We start from the raw sequence: 26,149 nt of genomic DNA on the forward strand, positions 1-26,149 counted from the left end.
TTTTATTACACTCCTGGCAGTTGAAACTTATAAATTCTGCTTGCTCTGAGTAAATATAATGACAGTAAAATAACTGTTTCGGGCATATATTTTTTTCAACTTTTTAGTGATAAGGTTTACTTTTTTGGGCATGTTTTTTACTTCATAAACTCCTGCTCAAAATTAATACACCAGTAAGTACTTTACTCACTAATTTATTCTTAAGTACTATTGCATAGAGTGGGGCAAAAACTTCTGAAGATTTGTTGGTTGGTTATTGCAGGTATGGTAGTGGTCATGGGGTAGTGGGAATTGTCATTTCATTCCCACTAGTTGTCGTTTCAGTCACCAGGAACTGTAAGCAACACTCACTGCACTTTCACTGTAGAAATGTTTATCAAAAATATAAATTCTGTCGTGTTCATGCAGAGAGGATGCTGACAACATTTTAATGTTGGGCGCCATGGTTGTTTATCTTTTGTATCATGATCATGTGAGTGGAGAATTTCAGGAGAAGAGCATCAAAATGAAAACCATCAGGAAGACCAAGATCCATACAAACACTGAAGAGCATTGAACTGGTGTGGCAGACAATTGAAGCTAGCCCTTGACATTTGGCATGTCGATATTCCTCCATTCTGAACACATTCAATCAAACTGTCAATAGAGTTCATTCTGACTTGAATTTCCACCTCTAAAAAACTGATTGTTATCTAAGAATTGACTCCTTATAATAATAATTATTATTCTTCCTTATAGGAAGAATGATGAGTTTTTACAAAAACTATGTTGGAAATGATAACAGAATAATCCTCATGAGTAACAAAGACCATTTCCACGTGTCAGGTTGTGTTAATAAACCTGACACGTGGTTTATTAACACAACGTGTCAGGTTTATTTAGTGAAGTCAGTTATTTTTACACGGATTTGAATACTAGATCGTGGATACCGGTGTTCTTTGGTGGTTGGGTTTCAATTAACCACACATCTCAGGAATGGTCGAACTGAGAATGTACAAGACTACACTTCATTTACACTCATACATATCATCCTCATTCATCCTCTGAAGTATTATCTAAACGGTAGTTACCGGAGGCTAAACAGAAAAAGAAAGAAGGTTGTGTTAATAAACAGACTTCCATTGATACAATACAAAACCAAGACATTTTTATGAGCATCTACTTCATGCACTACTGATGACAGTGAGGTGTAAGGTGATGAAGTTTGGGGTGACCAGTCCATATTTGTCTGAAGAAGGTCAGACCGTTACAGTGAATGCAAATCAGTGCACTTAAATGTTGCAGGACCTCCTCACTGTAGAACTTCACAACAGGATGGGGGTTCCAACAGGATGGGGCAACTTTAGACGTGGTAAGGTTTAAGAAGATATTAATAGAATGTTTAATTTCCCTGCATGAAGACAGTACAATACCTGGCCATCAAGTTGAACTTTCAGTATATAAATTATATGTCGGTTATTTAAAATCCAAAATATATGCTGGAAAAGCAAGAACACTATCTGAACTAAAGGTAGCAATTCAATGGGAGATGGCTGCCATACCAGGATCCATACTGTGAAATGTAATGAGAATTTTTTATGACCTATTCCAGCAGTGTGTAAACCAAAATTGACAACATTTTTCACTTAATGTTAAGTAAAAAAAAAAAAATTTAATTTTTTTTACACTAATGGTATATAAAAAAAATTTAATTTTTTTTACACTAATGGTATACACATGACTTTAAGTCTAGCACATGAATAAAAATGAACTTTTTGTAATTGGTAAGTTATATTATTCTAAAAATTGCCAGATTTTTCTGCCTCACTCTGTATTTATTATGTTTAATTTATTATTTAAATAATTTTAATAAGAACTGAATTGTTTTTTTGGTATCTAAAAAATTTTGTCATACAATTGCTGCCGCTTGCTAGTGCAATGAATCTACTTATATTTTATATTAAAATGGCGAAAAAGCATGATGGTGTGTTACATAACTAGTATTTTTTCATAGAAAAGCTTTTAACAATTCATAACCATTAAGAATATTAATCGTTACAAAATTCTGCATTTAATTTTTTTCCTTAAATAAAAGAGATGAGATGGCTATCAAAACATGTTGAAAAAGAATGTCTTTCATATTGGGTTTAAAAAAAAATCTCTTTCAGCATGCCAGTAGGTGGAGGTAGATTTCATCAGTGTTAAGTAGGGGATAAAAAAGATTTCCACCTAGAAGTTAAGAAAAACTTCAAATTTACTCAATATGAGATGATTTCAGATGGTTGCATCTGAAAAAAGTTTCAGATGTTTAACATATGACAAGCCCCATCGTCTTACAATTCCAGCAACATTTTGTTCATCCCTTGCCATAAGGGTTGGTTATATCAAAAATTGTTACAGACAAAAAAGTTTTAGGTAATTTTTGAAGGACTAACAATTACTTTAAACCAATTCGATACCGTGCCTATTAAGGGAGGTATGATTCTTTTATCTTTGAAAACCCATTTTTTTCTCCCCTGGGTCAATGGTTGGTTATATCAAAAAAACTTTACTTAGATAAGTTTTAGGCCCTTATGCAAAGAATAGTAGGAATTTTAAATGAATTCAACATTTTACTTAATAAGAACGCGCGTGTGTGTGTGTGTTTGTGTAATATATTTTTTCAGTCTCTGCAAAGTACACAATTAGAGAACATTCTTACCTTTACTTTTTTATGTTCAAAATGTTTTCAGGCCTAAGCCCAACTGCAGTGATATTTTTTTAATAATTCCTCATCTGTTTACATTACATATTAAATATTATCTTTTACTTTTATTTTGTAAAAATTGTAATTTATCAAATTTAAAAACATTTTAAAAATTCAGAACAAATATTATTTGTTCAGTCAAGAAAATGAAAAAGTATTGAATACTTATAAATTCTTTTTTTTAATTATAATTACATTATAATATAATTTTTTTTTAAAGTATGTTATTTTAATTTTGTTTTAGATTGTTCTTTGTGTTATGAATGCATATGAAAATTTTTCTGTCCAGTACTGGAATTATGTAATTCTTTAAATGGTAGTATTTTCCTTTCTCATCATTGCCAACTATTAGGTTGTAATTTTATTATGTTTTTAATCAAATCATAATCTTCAAATGTGAACTGGTGGTTCATCATTTTATATTTTTGTTTATATTTATAAATGTAATACTTTCAAGTATATTCTTTTTTGATCATATTACATACTTCTAAACTCACTAAATTATTATTTCAATCAGTAATATTATGTCTGTCTTCTAATAAATGGTCAGTTTCATTAGATATTCCTTTTTTTTTGTTTTTATAAATAAATAAATTAAACATTTATTTTACTTTATATTTTAATGAATCTTACCCATAAACATTCCATAAAAAATGGTTACAGAAATCATAAATAAATTAAATTCTGTTGAAGTTAATTATAACACAAAATGGTAAGTTATGATATCTCTAATATGTACTCTAATATATCAATTGACAAAACAGCAGAAATAAAAAAATAGATTAAATGAAACCCAAGAATACACCAATGCAGTAAATACTATTAATTACTTTGAATGTGAGAATAATTGCTATTTTCTAGTAGAAGGCTTACCAGTGGGATCACTTATATCTGGTGTTACGTCTGAAACATGTATAAAAGAATTTGAAAATAGTATATAGTTCATTGCATATTAAATAAATACGCACAAAATATTATTGTGGATGAAATATGTATATGATTTTTTTTTTTTTTTAATATCTGGAACCACCATTAGGTATTGCCTCAGTGGATGAGATGAATGACAAGTAGTGTGTGAAAATGCCGTGCCTGACTGGGATTCAAATTTGGCACATCCGGATGAAAGGCCGAAACACTACCAATGTAATATTTTAGTCACATATAACCTAACTATAAATAACCAGCATTTGATTGTTTAAATAAACTTTATTACAATAAGAATTTAAGATTTACATACAAAATAGAAAGTAACAGAAAAATACATTTTTTAGATAATGAAATGTATTATAATATAATTATAAAAGAATTCAATACCAACTGAAGGTGCAGGATGCCATGAAAATCTGTTGGAAATTAATATGGTGAGTTAACTTATCTAATTAGAGTGTTTTGGTTATTTACATTTCATCTAATATATATATATATATATTGAGTGGCTGAAAGTAATTTACATCTCACCTCTAACTTTTTTTATAATTAGATAACTGAATGAGGTTGCAGCATTCTTCCTTGTATCGAGGGGATACTTCAGTGAATGTATATTTCACTGATTTTAGGTCGGTAAGGGGTGGGGGCAACTCAAAAATTTCAAATGGCACCATTGATCATTTGATATATAAATTTAAAGAGCTTGATGCGATGAAGAGAAAAGTAATACAATTAATACTAAATTCTGATTGTCCAATCCAAAATGGTGGCCAACATTGTGTTTGTTTCGGATAGCTAGAACTACAGTTATACGCTCCCCTTTAATCTTTTTGTGTTTGAAGTATCCCAATTATCTCATTGGAAATCTACAATAAGAGAGGCTAATTCATTAAGTTCCAATTCAGAGTATTTGGGCTTCAGTGGGGCGAGCAGCAGGGCGGCTCAAAGATTATAAATGACATATGGTCGTGTAATAAGTTGCTTTAAAAGTCGTAACAATTTTCAAAAAATTGTTGAATGAGATCGTTCTAAAATTTTTAGGGCATTAACTAAGGCACAAAATTAGTTATTTATTATGGATTTTGGCCAGAAAAATCAGATAAATTAGATCCGAGAACTGTAGATGCAGTAGTTTTTGAGCAATCTTCGGTGAAACCAATAAATTGGGATAAAATCCCTGTTTTTATGTTTGACGTACAATAACTTTATTAAATGGGTAATAAACACATAAAACTTTTAAAGAATTCAATTCTGAACAAAATGGTATAAGGTAAGTTGAATAAAACAAAGTTTGAAAGTGCATTACGTGTACCAGTTTATAAAAAATGTTGAAAAAAGAGCCCACCATTTTCAATCCATTTCTTGGGACGCTTTTGTTGCCCTTTGTAGTTCTTCAGGGCTGCTCTTAAGATGCTCAGCTGCATCCATAATGCGGAAAATTAATTCCTCATGGAAATCTATTTTTGTTTTGTACATAATATTTTTCTTCCATCCCCAGAAGTAAAGATCTAAAAGTATTAGATAAGGTGATCTTGTTGGCCAGAAATGTGGACCTCCACAATCTATCCATTTCTCTGGGAAATGATGATTTAAGTGAATGGAAATGACACAAGAGGAATGGGGAGGCATGCCATTGTGTTTTAAATGTACTTTACATCTCACTGCTAGAGGAACATCTTCAAGCAGCTGCGGCAATTCTTCTTGAAGGAAGTGCAAGTAGACCTCAGTATTTAAGTTGTCAGGTAATATGAATGGTTCGAACAGCTGATTGTAAAGAAGTGCCATTCATTGATGTTAAATCAGTGTTGAAAATTGCCTTACACCGTTTCATGAAGATTTACGTTTGTCCATGTATGCTCATTGTATAAGTTGTTGACATCATCTCGAGTAAAATTTGCCTCATCGGTAAACAAAACGTACTTGTAGAGTTGTCGATTTGTATTCCATCAGTTGCAGAACTCCAAGCAAAGCAGACCATCTCCTGGGTGTAGTTGTTGAACAGGCTGTTTATGTTAATGATAAAACTTATTTTGTTTAAGTGTCCTCCAACCCATGGAATATGAAACTCCAATCCACTTAGAAAGACATTGTGTACTGACTCCTGGACTGCACTGAACTGCATCAATAATAGTGTTGTGTTGGACAGATAATGTAGCTGGTATGAACACTAGGTAGTGAACTTGTTTCTTGAAGATTGCAACAAGTCGCGCTAATTGGTTTGGGATCTGGAATCCTGCAATTTGGAAAATGTATTCCATATTCTACTGTAGCATTACCATTACGCAAACTCAAAATAAATTTCATATCAGTATATTCCTCTGTTGTAAATAAATATGGCATGACTTCAATGGCAAACCAATCACATTCAAACTAAAATTCACAGAAAACCCTAGCTAATAACAGCACAGTTCACAGTACCCAATATACTTAAAGTACCTTACAGAATGATTTAAACACTAATACAGAATTGCGCATTGTTGACCAGCTGTTGTTATTCTATTGCCAACTTTGAAATAATTTTTCAATTAATGTATTGTATGTCTGTCATTGATACAAAATGATTATCTAAGTAATTATTATTATCAAATTTTAACTTATTTATTTTTATTTTACAATTGTAGATTCCAGTAAATTGTAGTGTAATTTACAGTTTTTAAAAAAAATATATTTAACAGCAATTTTTAACAGTAAATTTTGTTTTTACAAATTTCTCATATCACCAAAAACTAATTAAAGTTTTTTGTTTGCATTAAATAAGTACTTTTCTCACAAATGTAATGTACTGTTTCTAAATAAAATTAAATTATTTTCTAACTTTTCTTTGTTTTATTCAACTTATCTTACACTGTTTTGTTCAGAATTAAATTCTCTAACTTTTATGTGTTTATTACCCATTTAACAAAGAAATCTTAGGTCAAACATAAAAAACAAGGATTTTATCCCAATTTATTGGTTTTCACTCCATGTTACTCAAAAACTATTGCAGATATGGTTCGTGGACCTATTTTATTTTATTTTTCAGGTCAAAAACCATAAGAAATCACTAATTTTGCATCTTAATTAACATCCTAAAAATTTCAGTATGACGTCATTTCCGAGTAAAATCTTTCAATACCTGTAACTCGCAAACAAAGCATTTTAGAAAATATGTTTATGTATACTTATTCTGTTATTTTCATGAATAGAATAGGTTATGAAAGTCCCAGGAGAATGTCATGATATATTTGTATACACATATATATATATATATATATATATATATATATATATAAATAAGTTAAGTCAATTCTTAACAATGAATAATTTTTAAAAACTAACTATTATCCTGTAAATTTTACAAAATAGTTATTCATTCTATAATACTTTATCTTTTGATATACCTTCCAAATAAAATTTATGTTTAATGTTAAGCTAACATGTTAACTAGATGAATACTATGAAGAGACTTTCATTACTTGTTCATTGTAACAAAGTGAAGAAGAAAGAAAGACTTCAACATATTAACATTTCTTAGGAATTAATGCATTTCCAGAAACACTTTCCACTAATAGTGCTTACATACGCTAAATACTATATTCTAACATATATACATATATATATATATATACATATATATATATATATATATATTTACTTCTTGTATGATTGATTGACTTGTTTGCTTTAAATAAGATCATTGAATTATTGGGGAATTGTTTTTTATAAAAAGCCTAAAAATATAGTTATATTAAAGATTTTTTTTCTCATAAAATATTTCTACAAATTTCTCACAGTAATTTCATGTAGAATATATTTTAAGATTGTATTTTAATTATGGAATGTAGAAATCTGTGAAAACGTCTCATAAAGCTCTGTTTAAGAATGTTAAAGATTCAATAGATCTTCAGTAGATAAAAAAAGTGGCAAAAGAAGTTATTCCTCAGCTACAAATAAAATTTTGTTCCCTTGTTTGCTTTGAAGGGTGAAATTAGTAATTAGAATAGTGAGCAGTATTACTATTGCTAAGTGTCTTTAACTGGGGTCTAAACATAAAAGCTGCTGTAGATGAAATGTGAATGGTGGAATATTCTAAGCTTAATTATTAATTTGAATTATACATGTAGTTTATAATTTTTCTTTTCTTGATTTTTTCAGTCGTAGTTATTTATTTTGTTGGAATTTTATTTTATTTTTCCATTTTTCATTGGTGAATGGGTAAATATAAATTATCATTGCATTACTTAAAATTAAAAATGCAATAGAGACAAATAAAGTTTCAGTAGGCTAATATCTTAGTAAAAATGTAGTTTATTTATTTTAATCTGGTGTTTATTTTTAAATTTTTCTAGATTGTATTTCTTTTACATTTTATTTCTGCTTAAATTCTGTTTTTGTAGTTTGTTAATATTTGTTAAAATATTAACATAAAAGTTTTTAAAATTTGTAGTATGCAGTATTCATGGAGTTTTTTTTTTGTCTTGTTTGATGTGGTTGAAGAAAGTCAATAACAATATTAATAATTCACTATCTCTTAATCCTTCAGAAATTAAATAGTTACTAGTATTTTTTATTAATATTCTATAGTTATTTATGGTACTATGCAATGATTTAAATATAACACTAATTACATCATTTTTCAAGATCAATATTTTGTTAAAATCATGTAACTTATTTACTTCAAATAAGTTGCCTAACTTGCTGTTTGAAATGTTGCTCTTGTCATCCTGTTTGTTTTACCTGAATTGCTTATTGAATCATTTATTGTGTAATAATAACATTCATAAATAAAATAACCACAATTAACTTTTAGTATTTTTTCTAAACTGCCTAAATTTTGGTAGTAGTAAACTTAAAAAATTATAAGTATTAAGTGACTCGTTTCAAAATAATGGGCTGTTTTTTTCAAAAGGACCTTTCAAAATAAATAACAATCTGGATTAAATTAGTTAAATTAACAAAATAAATTACCTCTTCAGTTATTTACTAGTAGTAGGGTTATTTAACAGAGAGCCTTCGGTCTATGAAAGAAAATATTACATCATATTAAAAATGAGTCTGTTTAAAATCCTGTAGTTTTAAAAGTAGTAGTAGTAGTAGTAGTTTTAAAATCTCGTTTCGTCATGCTATTCAATGAAGGTAAATTTTTATTCTGAAAATGAAAAAAATTTTTTATTGCTCTGCAATATTTATAAAATTTTAGTTCATACCATATACAGATCAGGGAATTTAGAAAAGAATTTTTTAAACACACCAAAATCTATGCAGGTAGTTTTAGGTGAGAGAAATAAAATTTGCAGCACAATTTAGTAGATCTGTTTTTATTAATGAAAATGAATATTTACTTTCCTATATAGATCAGAAGTGAAATATTTTATTTCTTATTTTATATTTTATTTCCTTGTTTTAACATTATTAATTATTTTATCATTTCTGTATTAAATTTTATTCTTTGTGTCAAATCAAATCAAATCAAAATTTGATATATGAGTTATCTATTTATTTGAAGATTTGAAAATCTTGAAATGAAAAAATGAAATGATTACATGAAATGTTTAAATTGTTCATATTATAGTGTGTTTAATGTAACATATTATAATGTTTAGTTTTTCATACATCATAAAAAAATGATCTATTTTATTCTCATTTAACCGGTCAAGAATCATTCATAACATTGTTAAATAGAGGAAGAATTAACAAAAAAAAAAAACTTGGTATTAGTCACTCCTTACTACATTGTATCTCCGTGTATAAAATTTTTTATATAATGTAGATCAACTTGATCCACCCAAGTACAGAATTCAGAAATATCTTACCTTATTTTGTTGTTTTTCTACAAGAGTACTTTCACAGCATGCATCATCAGTTACATGTGAAAAACATTTTGTACAATTACATATTAAACATAAAAAATATTAAAAAATAAAAATTTAAAAGATTAAAAAATAAAAAAATAAAAGATTAGAATACAAACACATATGCAAGGCATATGTAGTGAATTGGGTAACATGCTGATCAGTATTGTATTTGGCTGGCCACATGCAAAGTAACTGCATAAAGCAAGGTATGGGAGCGATTATTAATCTTATTCCTAGAAATTTATTTCTTCATTTTTAGCTTTGGTTTGTTTTTTAAGTCGGTTCTTAATAGGTAGTATTCAATCTCCTCTGTTTTGTGTAATCTTCATTAAACATCTAATTGGATATAATTTTTACACACTGTCTTATACCACCATTTATCTACCTTCTTGGTCTGCCTTTTGAACATGTACCTTTTTTCTCAGTTAGAATCATATATTTCTTTTATTCATTTCAGATGGCCAAAATTTCTCTTCAATTCAGGTGTTTAAAATTAAAATTTTTCTCTTATAAATGAATCTCTATAGCTCAGTATTTCTGTAATAAATTTGTCATTTCCACTAGATGAACAATATAACCAGGAAATCTTAACATCTTAATAGTTTCCCCTGAGAATGTTAGTTTGCAGTCAAAATTTTTATTCAGATTTTTTGTTACATTTTTATATATTATTAAAAAGCAATCAGAATAGACTACATTATTGTCTCACTCCTTTCTGTATTGTACTATTTTCTGGTCTTCTCTTATCACAATCATTTATTCTTTTTTTCTGTGTATTCATTAAAATCTAAAACTTTTTATTCCAGTCTACATCATGTCTTTTTTGTTTTTATTTTTATTTTGTTCATCCTACCTTTAAGAATAACCATAGTTAAGATCAGTAGTGGCTCAAAGCTAAAATTAGTGGGGGTGCTGCTCCAGAAAATGTTTAACCTTTGTTTTAAAATTGTGTAAAAAGAAACAAACATGTATAAAAAAAAATTTATTCAGAAACTTACCGTACACAATTTTTAAGCACAACACTCGTGGACTAAAAAAAACTACCTTCCACCACATGCCAGGGTCGGCACAGAAAAGGAGGAACAGTGTTCTCTCTCCCTTGCAGCCTTGCATGCAGCTTCCAATGTGTGCATGTGCACAACAGCCAAACACCACACCATTGGAACTGTGAAGCACACAGTTCCATATAAAAAATTTTGTATCTTTTTCATAATTGGGGGATGGCTACTGACATTAAGCTTAAGGATTATATATTGTTCAAGTATAAAGAAAGAATTAAAGAAAAAAGGGCTTATTATATTAAAATTTTTTTGATAATATCAAGTGGAAATTGGGGATGCTGCAGTTCCACAGTGCCTGTATGCGAACTGCCACTGGTTAACATTTAAGATTGCTCTGTACATGTGTTTTTTCTGAATACAATTTGGTCTTAATTAATGTTCTTTTGAATTCTCATTCAGTTCATTAAATATTATTCCATACTAAATACTATTCATTAAATAAAAACTAATTATTAGTTTTTAATTCTTCTACATTATCATTTACTATGTTCACTTGTGCCTTTAAATTGCAGGTAAAATTCTCTTATAGTATATCATTTCTTTAAGAGCAGTAAAATTTTACTTATAGACTTCTTTCATGCTTAATAATTTGAGATTGTACATTTTTGTTAATTCATTCAATATTAATTCTAATTCTCAACTTTAGTAACTTTTAACACTACTTATCATTTCACCACTCTGTTTTAGGTCTTCCCCATTACTAAATTTAGCAGTTACCCACATAATGATGCTCAATCCTCTTTATATAACCCAAAGATGTTTCTGATTGGTTCCAGTTCATTCTTTAATCTTTGGAGCATGGGTTGTCAAATCCTTCTTTAGTAATTGGTCTATACATAGTTTTTTGAGCTTGATAGAAAAATTACTTGTTCTATTTAGGTAATTATTTATACACTTTTAAAAGTTACAGTTTCATTCTTTAAAATTAAACTGAATTATGTCGTGTTTTGCAGTTAGTCTAATGCATCAATCAACTAACTCAAATGATTCCAATTATTATGTTATAGTTAATATTAAACACTGTTTCAAATTTTGAGTTGCTTATTTGTAAATATTCTGTTTTCAAAACAATTTATCTAATGCTTTTACAAAATTCTTCATCAGGACTAGTTTTATGTGTAGAGGTGGTAAAATAATACAGTCTGCTTCAACAAGGGGAATATTAACAACATTTTTCTTTCCTGGGGTAAACTGATTTCTCTTTGGCCAGTCCTTAACTACGTAGTGTTTATCTGTAGCCCGACTATCTCACAAACACAAATATTTTGTATGCTATTTATAAATACTTTTAAAAAATTCTTCATCAGGCCTAATTTTATATGAAGAGGTGGTAAAATAATACAATCTGCTTTGACAGGGGAATATTGACAACATTTTTATCTGTTGCCTGACTATCCCACAAACACAAGAAACACATATATTTTGTAAAACCACTCTTGAGACCAAGAAGAAGCCCTATCACTTTTAGGTCAGCAATGATTTGCCATGAGTGTTGATCATACTTAATAGCTTTTAAAATTTTTGACATACTTTCATATGTTTCTTTTATTCCTACAGCATGTGCTACCAGTATAGAAGAAAAACCTATTCGAGTTATGTAACAACACTGCCTTTAAGCTTCTTTTTGATTAGTCTATAAATAAACACCAATCATGAATAATATATTCAATGTCCAGTTCAGAACATCAGCCCGCTAACATCATGGTAGGAATAAATTAAACCATTTCTTTTAAAATAGTTCAGTAAATTTTCATTTCGATTTCGACATACTGAAATTTTAGTATCCTTGGTTTATAAATTCCATTCTTTAAGACGTAAATCTGAGAATGCTGCATGTAGTTTCGACAAATACAAGTCATGAATTAGTCGCTCAGTTCTGCTTGTGTGATGAGGTGAGGTTCAGTATTTCATTCTTATGGAGTGCAATTAATATCTACTGAAGTTGAGGATTTATCGGTTGAGCCTTTTGGGGAATCAGAAATTTTTTTCCAAGAAGTTGGAGCAATCGGAATTGGTAACAACACCATTTCATGGTGTTGATTTACTAACTTATTTTTTGTTCCACGAATGATGGAACAAATAAATTTAAGGGTTGTAACTTAAGAATGTTATGTGAAGTGTTGTTTCGGAATACATATTCAAATTCAGCATATAAAATACCACGTAGAACACCTCTCTTTTCAGTTCCAAATTTTATCTTGACCAGTGTTATTACTAATTATTTTAGCAGATTATATATGAGTAAATTAAGATAAATTTATTCTTACTTGTTTGAAAAATTGTAGTTTACTGTTGTGATACCTCAAAAATTTTATGATTTGTTTTTTTATTGATTTAAATTTTTTGTTACAATTTATTCATAACTTGGTAGGAATAAAGCAAGGAAATAAACTATTACTTTCTATGTAGTTGTTGTTGCTTGAACGATCAGTTTAAAAATACTACATTTTTATTAAACTACGGCTATAAATAGTCTGTATTTTATTAAAAATCTGGTAAGTTTTTCTTTGAATTAGAATATGAAGATCTTTTGGTGATGTATTATTCAGCATTTTTGTTACCTGTTGTGTTAGAAACTGGCACAAGCCCAATGTAAAAAAAGGAATGTACCACTTATAAGTTATATAGTTAGTTATCAAATCAATTTCACCAAAGTAATATTGATTTTAAAACATTGTACAAAAAACATTTGTATAATAATTAATAGGTGGTAACAGCATAATCATTCTATTAGGTTATACATAAAAGAGATTCTCTGTAAAAGATTAAAACTACTACTTCTGCTGATAGAGGTTCCATTGTAATATCAGTGAATTAATGAATGTCCTTACTGTCATTTATTTATGTCTTAAGTTTTGTAAGTTTACTATCAGATGAATCAAGCTGTTCCAGTGAAGAAGACTTACCGTAACAATCTTTTCCCAATTTAATTTTGCAAATTTTATACTTAATATTTAATATTATAAAGGCATATACATTGTTGTTACAAAATCTGATCACTACTTTCATAAGTAGAAGAAAGCTGCTGCAAATCATAACTAATTGTATTTTTTTAAGTTCAGTCATGCAAGTGTATATCTATGCATATGCAATGTTTTCTATTTAACAGGAAAGTCACCTATGGTTGTGAAACAAATTACTACTGCTGTTGATAAATGTTAGTTAAATGAATTAGAAATGATAGTAATAAAAAATAAATAAAAATTTAAAAAAGAGGGAAAGCAATTGGTCACTCGACACATACAAAAAGTGTAAAATTTATACACGTATTTGATAAAAACAACATTCTAATTTGACAAACACTCCATATATAGATAATACTATTATACTATAAGGGTTATATACAAATTAATAACTTGTTTGCCAAGCCATTCTTTATGTGCTTGGATCAATCAAATTTCAGTGTGACATGCCAACATTTCTTTTTTTTTTTTACTTTTCTTCTATCTGCATGCTGACTAAGTAACCACAAAATGTCTGATTCTTAAGTTTCTTTTTGTTTTGGTTCCTTAATTTCCAAAATTCTTCCAAGTGGGATATCTTGGCTTCCAGAGCAGTTAAATACCCTGGAGTAACAGTTTTTAGCCAAGTGTGATTTCATGTGGAATCTTAGCAAAATTAAAATTATAATGTGCATTACGTGTCATTGGACTCAAATAAAAATCAAATAGTATAATACTTTTTCATATGCAATAGTATTTATGAAATAATACTTTTTTTTATATAAAATTGATTTTTTATAGTAACTTTACTGAAACATAATTGATTTATTGAAATTTATAATAGACCTAGGCCTATTTGATAAATTTTGGTAATAAAATTAAACAAAAAGTGGATAAAAAGAATTCTATAAAAGGTAAGCTTATTAACCCCCAAAAATATCAGCTCCTGTCTTATTGCAAATGACAAAAAAGTGTTTAATTATTATTACAATTAACAGAAAAAGATACAAAAGGTTAATTTAATTACATGTTCAATAATTATAAAATATAATGGTAAATGGAATACTAATTTATATCTTAATATCAAAATAACTTTAATTTTTTATCTTATGTTTTTCAAAAAAGCATCAATTACAAAATCGAATTTGACACATTTGGCATTTTGTTAGCGTTTGTGTGCTGTGTGACTTAGTGTGTTTTCATCCGTACTTTCCATTGCATATCTTGCAAAATTAAAATAATCACGTCAAAAATAAAAATAAAAATCAGTAATCCTAATCTAATTATCCTTGTAACTTCTTTATTTTGTAACTTTTTAAAACATTAAAGTATCAAATTAAAGCTAAGACTTTCAACTTTACGACAATTTATTAAAACTGATTAATGTTCTTCCTTTTGCAATCACGTGTGTAGAAAGAAAGTACTACATGGAATTCCATGTGGACTCTCATTTCTTTGCCTGGCTGGCAAGTAAATTATGATTCGACTTGGAATCTCAAAATAAAACTAGTATTGTAATGATTTATTTGGAATCTCATGGTAGTTAAAACCATATGCTAAAAGGGATTTCTGAACACCTCGAGATGATAACTTCATGGTTATCATCTCGAGGTTATAGATTAAACAACTGTTAACAGAAGCTGAAAAAATCTTAATTGACCTTCCCAGAATTTCAGAAAGCCTTAATTTACCCAGAGGAACTGAAACTCGGGCGAAATCTTTCACTCTGTATAACTCGCTAACGAAGCGTTTTCAGACCTATGTTTATATGAACTTTTTTCTTATTTTTAGCCTTTAGAATGAGTTATCAAAGTATTGTCCTATCCTACTGAATCACTCTGTATATAATGTTTAGAGTCATTTTATTTGCATTTGGCAATTTAATGATGTTGTCACATGTTCTATCATAGCTAAAGATATTACTTCAAATTTAAAAAACTCTTTACTATATCTATTTATTCTTTAATGTATAATTGTGTTTATCACAATAATCTATTAATGTTTTTATATATGATTAAATTTTTTTTGTTAGAAAATTGAGTAAATTTTTAGGATTTACACTTTTTTGGACTGCATGACTAACAGGATAAATAAAGGTAATAAATTATTTTTGCACTAAATAAGAATATAGACTCAAACCCTTGTGAAAGAACACATACCTACATATTTATGCTTTTATTGTGTAACATTTCCTGAACCTTGTCACTGTATTTGTTATCACTGTTATACATTTCATTATTTTCAATTTTCTTTGTTTCTTCTCTGTCAGTATCAATTTTAACTTTGTGCATGTCTGATGTATATGTTTCTGTGTGTTCTTTGTGGTTTTATGTTGCTTATTATTTTTATGGTTGTATTGAAGTACAATTAATGTCTTTTTTAAATTTTCTTCTATTGTTTAATAATTCATTTTGTCAATTCCTTATTTGTGTCTTTTTGTTTATTCTGTATTGTCATTGTTTTTGTCTATGTATCCCTGTGTTTGTGATTGTATACTTTATGTTTTAGGTAATACAAAGTAATAATGTGTGTGATTTTCAGATAATAATATTCTGTAAAACGTAAGTTGACTACTAAGATTTTTTTAAGTATACTTAGTCATTAATAATATAAATAAATAACATTTATAATAATATTAACTAATTTACTTTTAGTTTATTTGGTTTACTGTACTTTTTAATGTAATATTTGTTTTCTTTATCCTCGTGAAAATTATCATATTTTCATTTTGGTTGGGTTAAGACATTTTATTGTTGGTAGAAAATATTTTATAACTGGTATCTCAAAAGTCACTTTATACTTAATAAATAATTTAAATTCATTTCCTTGAAGTAATTGATGAGGAATATTCTTTAATATGTTTTAATAAACATATTTTGACTATATATTTGGTAAAATTTGGTAGTTTAGTTTCTCTTTTATTTCTTTGTCCTAGGCTATAATCTCTGTTTATTTTCTCTTACCATTTTTGTTCTACCTTAGAACTCCAGTTCTTCCCCATTATCTTTATATTTTATAGTTTTATTTTTTTTTAACCAATGCACTTGCAAAGCTTAAGGATTGATTTGTCTAAACTGAGGTTTTCTAGTACAAATTCTCCTTCAAAACCTAGAGTATAATCCAGATAGAAGTTTTGTCAACAGAGTCTGTACTTGATCCCCACAAATAAAAAACCATCATTAACCACAGGATAAAAAACTTCCTTGGAAGCAGATTTGACCTATTTCGTACATAAACTTCAGGTTATTGAGAAAAATTAAAATCTATTCAAAATAACTGGATATAATGTTCTATAATTAGATATAACTGATGGTTGATATTTGACATTTATGAAATGAAGACTAAAATAAAATTTTTTACTTAAATAAAAGCTAATTTTTTTATCTCAGATTATATTTATTTCCAAAACAGCCACATGGAGAATCCTTACTGTCTCAAAGGATAGATCTGGTATATTAAGTCTTTGCGTTTATGTAATCATTAAAGTATTTGTTTCACTTTTAACAGTAAACCCAGAAGTTTACATGACTCAAATTTTGTATCCTTCTTGTAAATTAAGCAATGTTAATTGGTTTCAAGAAGATAGTAAAACAGTTATTGTAAATAGTTCAGTAAATAGACTTCAGTTCTTTTGGCAACAGATGTTTCATAAAACTTTATACCATTAGTCATCCTCAGCTTAGCACCTGTGAACTTAAATATGAAAAATTATTCTGAAATAATCTGCTTATGAAAAAACTACAAAAGTTATTGTTGAACTGTAAACACTTTTTATTTTTACTACATACTTTTTCTACTGGGGAGCAACAACTTAGACATTCTTGATAAAAGCTATTGTAGATTAATAACTGCGCTAAATGCTTATTTATTTTCTTTATTCACATTAAAAAAAAATAAAATAATTATGAAATAATACACTTCACATACTGTTTTCCACGGAATCAACTCTATTATAGTGTGAATCTTGAAGATGAGGTAATCAACAACAGTAGTTTTTGAACTTTTATCTAACCCTGAAAGTGATAAGGCAGATTTGTTTGGTCTATCATTCATGTTTGTGTCTGTAGAAGACTAATAAACACAATAAGTTTGTATGTTTATAATATAATTTGTAAAAAAGTGTTTTCATTTTAATTGTTCTTTATTTTTAAGTTTATTTTATTTTTTATGCTTATCTTTGAGCTTGTTAGCATACAGCTTCACTTGGCTAGTTACTGATTACAGATGTATAAAATTTAAGTTTGAAGTTGAGTATCAACCATTCTTTTTAATAGTGCACTAACTTTACTATTAAAGTAACTGCACTATTAAAACATTTTGAAATATTTAAAGTACATAAAGTATTCAAAGTTAAGTGCACTATTAAACTTCTTTAATTATAACTTTATAGTGCTAAGTATGTTACCTTGTCACTCAGTTTTATTACCATCCTATTCAAGAATCTGTTGAACTTTTTCCCAACTATGTTCTTCGAAAATAATAATTTCTAACTCTTATTTGTAATTTTTCGATGGTAGACTTATTTTTTAATGGTGTGCAGTTCCTTCTCTAATCATGTCTTTTTGTTCATCTGATTTAATTAATATTAATACATGTTCAACAAAACAAATGTTTATGAATGCTTGGAAAACAGCTGTGTATATGAGTAAAAAGTATGAATATCATAGTTAATTTTATAAGACTATCTTTTGTTACAGTATTTTTAGTGATGACCTTTTTTATTTATTGTATAGTATTTATTTAGTTTTAAAAGTTTTATAAATATATCTTTGTTAAAATTCATTAGTATATATGTGATATTTGTGTTGCATTTACTTGAGATTTAGAGTTTGGTTGAATTCGTGTCCTGTTCGCTCTGTGAAATATTTAACATATTCAAGAAAATTAAATAAGGAACCACTCAATATTACAAGAAAAAGAAGTTTTATCAGTTAATTTATTTTCAAATTTATTTCCACCTCTACTTTTTACATGACTGCCCAAATAGGAGTGTAACGTATTTAGCTGTTTATTTGTATATTTGTTCCACTTCAGCAGCTCAGTGGCTGAACCAATTTACATGTATGACCCCGGGTTGGAATTCTGAAATTCAAAACAATCAAATGAATAATATTACAGAAATAAGAGGATTAAATTTATGTTAAATAATATAATATTAATTTGAAAAATCTTTTTTTAATAATAATGGACTTCCTGTGGGAACTGTTTGTGAGGTTAGAGTGGTGAGGTGATGCAAACACCTTATGTGATGCTAGACCAGTTATCACTATCAACTAGTAAAAATGGGGTGCCCCTAGGGCACAGTTGTGTTAGATGCAATGGGTTGTTCTTATAATATCTCTGCAAACAATTGTCTGATTTTCAAAATTCAAATGGGGCATTTGTTAGTTGGTTGAAGGCTAACTCTTACATGCATCAGGTTCATTCGCATTCTAACAGATCACAATTATTCAGATATGTTTTTATATCACATACTATTATAGCACTTTTTTTTTTTGTATTATTAAATGTGTGATGTAATTCACGATTAAATATTCTAATTTTAAAAAGTTAATCAGTATACCTAAAATTTGTATGTTTACTGGTAATTCATAGCTTTGTGGAAAAGAGTAAAATTAACTTAATAATAAAATACAATTCCTGTGTGCAAAATTATATCTCTGATACCAAATCATTTTATATGTGATAATGGTGGAAAATTTTATTATGACTGGACACTAAGTCGACATAATTTTTTTAAAACATGAAGACCACTGTTGTAAATTTTTACATTTTATATAATGACTTGCATACAATGAATGAGTTTTAGTTATTTTAAGAATAATATAAAAGTTTTTTGAGTTCCTGAAGATGGATTTGGTATCCAGAAGTACTTGAACACAGATAAAAAAGTTGTTGGTAAGTGGTTTTTATAAATTATTTTTATTGTATAATTGTACCAATAGGCCATGTTTGATAAAATTATTACAAATCTTTTTTTTACGTTTTTTTTTACATGCTGCAACTTCAGAGCTTATCATCTCTTCCTGAAGATTTTGCTGTGAGTATCCATTAATATATGTATTTTCAAATACTTTCTTAAAGACCATTTTATAATATTGCTTGTACTAATTTGTATATACTCAATCAATTTAGGTAGGAATTTTAAATCTTTTTGTTTTCCTCTTGAGTCAGTAACCTTAAGTTAAATTAAAAAAAAAAAAAATTTCTATATCTTTTCGGGAACTAATTTAAACATTTTTATGAAAATTATCTTGTGTAGTGTTCTTTATTTTCTTAATTTTATTTTAATGTTTCCACTACTATTATGATGAAGCTGAAATTCATCAGCTTACAGTGAATTAGAAAACAATGATATTAAAAATCAAAAGTTACGAGGGTTATTTTTTCAAGGTCCGATCGGTCGCGAAATAAAACCCCGCGCAAAAATCGGATGAACGTTTGCGCATACGTGTTGCGCAGCGTCTATAGTATGGCCTTCAATCACGCCGCGTCACTTCGTTTAGTTCTGAACACGCAGCTAGCACGTAAACATGTCAACAACAATAGCATCCCCCGCCAAGTGTGAAGTGCGTGCGGTAATTGGATTTCTTCAGGCTGAAGGGTGTAATGCAGCAGAAATTCATACGAATAAGTAATATGTACGGTGAAACTTCAGTAAGTGACAGCTAAGTACGACAATGGTGCAGGAACTTTAAAGCAGGACGTGCAGATGTTCATGATGCAGGCGGTCAGGGAAGGAACCGAGTGTCAACCGATGATCTCGTTGAGCGAGTGGATGAGGCAATTCGAGAAAATCGTCGGTTCACAATTTCTGTATTGAGTGATTCGTTTCCTGAAATTTCAAGGTCAGCTCTCTACACATTGTGAGTGAGAGACTTCAGAACCGCAAACTGTGTGCGAGATGGGTTCCCAAGATGCTATCCGACCATCACAAAACTATGAGAATGCACGCCTCCCTAACATTTCTCCAGCACTACCACAATGAAAGAGAAGATTTTTTGAACAAAATTGTCACAGGGGACGAGACATGGGTCCGTTTTGAAACTGAAGAAACAAAAGAACAATCCAAACAGTGGATGCATTCTCATTCACCCAGTAAACCAAAGAAGTTCAAGCGAACCTTCTCCAACAGAAATTGTATGGCTACTGTGTTCTGGGACCGGAATGGAGTTCTTGTGGTGGAATTCATGGAACGTGGCATGACCATCACTGCAGCCTCATACTGCGTGACTCTTCAACGTCTACAAAGGGCAATTCAGAATAAGCGGAGAGGAATGTTGTCATCAGGCATTGCCTTTCTCCATGACAATGTTTGGCCACACACTGCAGTTGTAACAAAGAAGCTCCTGCAGCATTTTCGTTGGGAAGTGTTTGATCACCCACCATACAGTGTGGACTTGGCTCCATCCGATTTTCACCTCTTTGCTCACATGAAACGCTGGCTAGGAGGACAACATTTTGGCATAGACATCGAACTGCAGACCAGCATAGAAACATGGCTGAAAACACAGGAGGCTCCGTTATATGACGAGGTATTGAAAAGTTGGTACCACGCTATGACAAATGTTTAAATCGGAGTGGCAACTATGTAAGAACTTGTTACAAATAAATTTTTTTTTATTTTCATTATAGTTTTAATTTTAACCCTCGTATTATTTACATCAAACAATAAAGTTTATTAATACTGCTGAATTTTAGATTTTACTTGAATTCCTGACTTGTATAGAATGATCCATTAATGATGTATTTCAGTCAAACTCTCAAAGATTCTCTGATTTCTGAGAAGAGTGAGAAGAGATTGGAGGCTGAGTTAGTCAAGATTCTTTATTTTAAATATTTTCTGCCACATCTTATTTACAGAGCACTTGTACAAGACAGAAGATCTGTAACTTACTGACTAAATGTCTTCAGGAAACAGAAAAGCTTTCTCTAAATCATATTTTATCATGATATTACGCAAGAGATGATTAAGAAGAACAGGATATTAAAGTTTCCTGGGATGATGATATAACATTCTTAAATGTCAATAAAATGGAACTTTACAATTACGAAGTACAGGATTATACTAGAAGGAATAATGAGAAACAAAGAGAATATGATTTTGATACAATATGTAGACAACATTGATATAATAAGAACTAAACTGTAAAAGAAATCTCTAAAGGAACAGAAAATCATTACTGAAATAATAAAAAATAATAAAGGCAATGTATTTATGAAGAATTTAAAAATCATACAATTTCAGTTCATGAGTTGTAAGCTACTATAATAATAAAAATGTACAGTTTTAATCTTACTTGTTAATTTATTAAAGTGAGAGATACTACATCTTTATAAGAATAATTCTTTTACTTATTCGTAGATGATGAGTTTCTCCATTAATGGTTTTAGCCGTATTATGTTCCCATATGTATTCAAATAAACCTTTTTAAATTCAATATAAATTATAGATTTATATTATTTTAAAATAATATGTTTTACTTCTTATTTTATTATATAAATTAATCACCTTATCTAATACCAATTACTTTAAGATGACAAATAAACAAATTATGCAAGTGAATGTATTTAAAAAAAAGCTCGACAGAAAATAGTATTTATAAATTACAATTTAATTGACTGGATTTTGATATGTTTAGTTCTTTATTTTTTATTTTTTTTGCTCATAGTTTTTAATGAACAGCTGTAAATGTATCCATTTAAGTGTGTGTAATATTTCACTTTAAAACTGATATACATTGAACTGGTTTATGTTAAACTAATCAATAAATTTGAATTAAATTCTGTGTTAAGCTTTTTTAATATTAAAGAATATTATATTGCATTAAAAGAAAATTCTGAGTAATTAATTTATTCATTTGCTTTGATGAATATTTAAAAAGTTTCACATTTCAGTTTGTTAATTTCATTGAACACACAGAAATAATGTATAATGTAAATGCTTAGTAGTAAAAGTAGTAGTAGTAGTAGTAGTAGTGGTTGTAGAATTATGGCATGATAATAATAATATTTCATGTTTTGTATTGTAAAGCTTCAAATATTTTACTTAATCCTGTTCAGTTTGATTTGGTGAATTAATTTGCATTACATTCCGAAATATATTTTGTCCCCTTAAGTGTGTATACAGCATTATTAACATCTTACATTATTCTTATGCCTGAAGTAGGATTAAAAATTCTATCATATTATAAAAATGGAGGTTTGCCTACTTTTGCACTACTTATTTAAGGTAGTTATAATGGCTTAGTGTTTTAGTAGGTCATTGTAAATATTTGGTTTATAGAAATGATACATCATCTTATCTATGTAAGTATTTGACTTTTTGTTATGTACATGTATATTTTAAGATATAGTTTCACATTTTTTTTTAAGTTAGTCTTTGTGATAGAGTTGTAGCTTTTTATCTTGGTGTTGAAATTTTTCCATAAAGTAGTCTATAATAATAATTTTACTAAAAATTGTTTCTGTTAATCAAAAGTATTTTAATGATGAATCCAAATATTTGTTTTAAATTTTGCATGTGATAACATTTCTTTTAAGGCCAAAAAATCTTTTGGCCATCTTTTCTTTTTTGTCAAAAATTCATAATACAGAAATGAATTTATTTTACTCACTCAAATAAATGTGTTTATCATAATTAAAAAAAAAATAATTTTAAATGGGTTTGTTTAGCTAAATAAAATATCCAGTACTAAGGCAAATACACAAGACTCTTTATAAAACCCCCAAAGAAAATATCACATGGAGTAAGATCAGGTGACTTTTGAGAGCAGCTCCAAACAAACTCTGACATCAGGCTCATCCCAATTAGTCCAGTGGTTAACTCAACCGATCCTGTGCAGAGTTATGCCAGTGAGTGTAAGCATACTACCTTTTGGCAAATAAAATTCTCTGATCTATCTTGCAGCTAAGGAAAGAGCCATGTAAGCAGCAAATTCAAATGAGCGATTTCTGTTATCTTACTTCAGCGAAAAAGAATAGCCCAACTTGCCATTGGGTTATTGCACAATAAAAACCTAATTTTGGGGAGTCTCTTTCACATTGTGAGAGTTCATAGCGATTTTCTAACTCCCAGATATGGACATTATGTGTATTATATTTTTCACTAAACCTGTAACATCTGTAAATGATATGGATGCATAGGTAAGCATTTCTTTAAAACATTACCATTATTGGCATTGCTAGTTCATGGCAGGCCTTCCTAAAAATTTTTCCAAGATTACCCAGGAAAGACACCCTGACACATTCAACATTTTCTTCAGACACCCATAATCGTCCCATACTCTTCCATTTCCAGATATCATTATCATGTGGAGGATCATGATTAAACTTTCTAACATTGAACTGTAACTGTAGATTCACTTTCAGCCAACTGCAAAATACAGAAAGTTTTTTTTTCGCAAGTTGCCATCTTTGGTAGAGGCTCAGAAAGAAAGAAACAAAGGCAGAAAGAAAGGAAATCAATCTATGGCCATGTGCACAACCAAAATTGTCCGTTTTGCTCTCTCATTCTAGCCTTAAATCACACTGATATCTCATCAAGAGTATTATTACAAATGAAAAACCTTGATATTCTTTTCTGTACAATCAGTATTTTTTTACTAAATATTTATTTGAAAATAAGTAATAACCAGATCAGAGTATGCATTACTGTAAGAATTAAACACTGTAAATCTCATTTTCACTTAAATTCGAGAAAAAAATTAGTTGTAAGCATGTAATATTTTTATAAAATAGCAAAAGAATTCTGTTTGACTAACTTCCATTCAGTTTTTATTTTAGTAATAAATCAAGTCTTACATATTGCCATACTCTGGTTAGGATTTCTCTGTATGCATGAACTAAAATTATGATTTTACTACTAAGTTTAATAGTTTAAAAATCAATTAATTTTTTTGATGCTTTAGCAAGTTATTAGATAATTTTTTTGCTAACAAAAGAAAACATCCATGTTTGAGTGGATGTAAAGCAAAGAAAGAATCTTAAAAAAATGTTTTGGTATACACAAACTTAAACCTGTCTTTTTTTAAGTTACTTCATTAAAAACCTCATTAAAACAAGAAATATGGCATTTATTTTTTATAAAGAAAGCAAAAAGTTCTTTACTACAGTTTTTTTAACAGATTTAGACTATAAAATCTTTTAAAAATATAAAAATAATGGATTATAATTTGAATGCAAGTTAAAATATGGATTTTTATATTTTCCCTCATTTAATTTATTTACTAAATACAGCCTAAGCCAATTATTTAAGAATGATGAATTTTGTAGCATATGAAAACTGCCAAACCTGATTATAATTAAATGCTGTTCTTTTTATTTTTCTGCTTTGTCTATTGTCTTTGAAGGCTGGTATTTAAAAAGAAATTGGCATTTCTATCACACATATAACCTCTGAACATTTTTCCATAATAGCAAATGATTCTGCAGCAAATAAAATCAAATTAGCCAATTATGAAAAGAAAAAAACTAATTAAAAAACTGTTTAAAAATTTTCAATCAATTCTTCATTGAATATTTCTGCTTCACACTTAGCTGCTGTTGCAACCATTACTCTATGATAAAAAATTAAGAGATCTTTTAAGTGTGCACTGACCTTTCATAGAATGATTTAATAGCATGTTTATGCTGTTATGATGTGCACTTTGTTCTCTCCTGTATCTTAATAACCTTAGAATTTTTGTAGATATGTTTTAAATTATATTTAACATTTTCTTAATAAACATTTCTCTAATCTTATGGGTGACTGTATTCTGGATAATTATGTTCATGCCAGAAATTAATCTTGGCTTTGGACATCACTTAGTAACACACATTAATCAGGAACACTTTACGTATAGATTGTTTAATCTCATAATTTTTAGCTGCTAAAATATATTGTTTTAGAAACAGCATTGTTAAAATCAAAATTCATCAGAAAATGTTGTGAAACAGAAATGCTGTTGTTATGTAACATGGTCTATTTTGACTCATGTAACTTCCAAATTTAATGAATCTAAAGTTTATATTCTAATTAATCTACAGCTGGATGCAGCTACATATTTTTACCCTAATATTTCTCTATACAGAAGAATTAAGTGCTCAACAAAAACAATTAAATTATTAACTAAAATAAAGCTAAATAGACAAAATTTCAAGGAAAAGTATGAGGTTTAATAAAGAACACTGCAATCAAAAATAATTTAGGTAATATCACTGCCACTTAAAGTATTAGTAACTACATCAAAGCTAAATCAATAAAAAACTTATTTCTAAGAAATATGAGGTCTGATAAAAAATATTGCATTATTTGTGTAACATCATAAAGACAATTTATCAGTTCTGTGGGCACATGCCACAATTGCTTTATCATAATCGAATAATCATCTTGGTGACAGTGAGCAATGCTATGGACACTATTTGTAGATTTGAAGGTTGTTATTGGGATTCAGCAAGGAGCTACTGGTACTTAATTACTTATTGTTCAACTGACAACATAACGCTATTGAATTTTACATAACGCTACTATGAATTTTTATAGGAATTAGAGTAAACTTAAATAAACTGCAGAGATTTTTATAGATTGGTGTGATATTATATATCTACGTTATTACACAGATTCAGATTATAATTGTTTGTTTGTCAAGTGTAATCCAGTGACCACTGAAAAGTGTAAAA

The 26,149-nt window shown here is 28.6% G+C and overlaps 1 protein-coding gene across 1 annotated transcript in view; it reads left to right on the forward strand.

Moving 5' to 3' along the window:
• The window catches only part of Dhc93AB (Dynein heavy chain at 93AB), a 493,152-nt gene that overhangs the window by 163,829 nt on the left and 303,174 nt on the right, over window positions 1–26,149 (forward strand). The window contains exon 26 of the mRNA XM_075354875.1: window positions 19,500–19,529. Coding sequence (XP_075210990.1) covers window positions 19,500–19,529 — 30 coding nt within the window. The remainder of the gene's footprint in view (window positions 1–19,499; window positions 19,530–26,149) is intronic.

Source organism: Lycorma delicatula, chromosome 1 (assembly GCF_047948215.1).
Source record: "Lycorma delicatula isolate Av1 chromosome 1, ASM4794821v1, whole genome shotgun sequence".
Classification (NCBI taxonomy): Eukaryota; Metazoa; Arthropoda; class Insecta; order Hemiptera; family Fulgoridae; genus Lycorma; species Lycorma delicatula.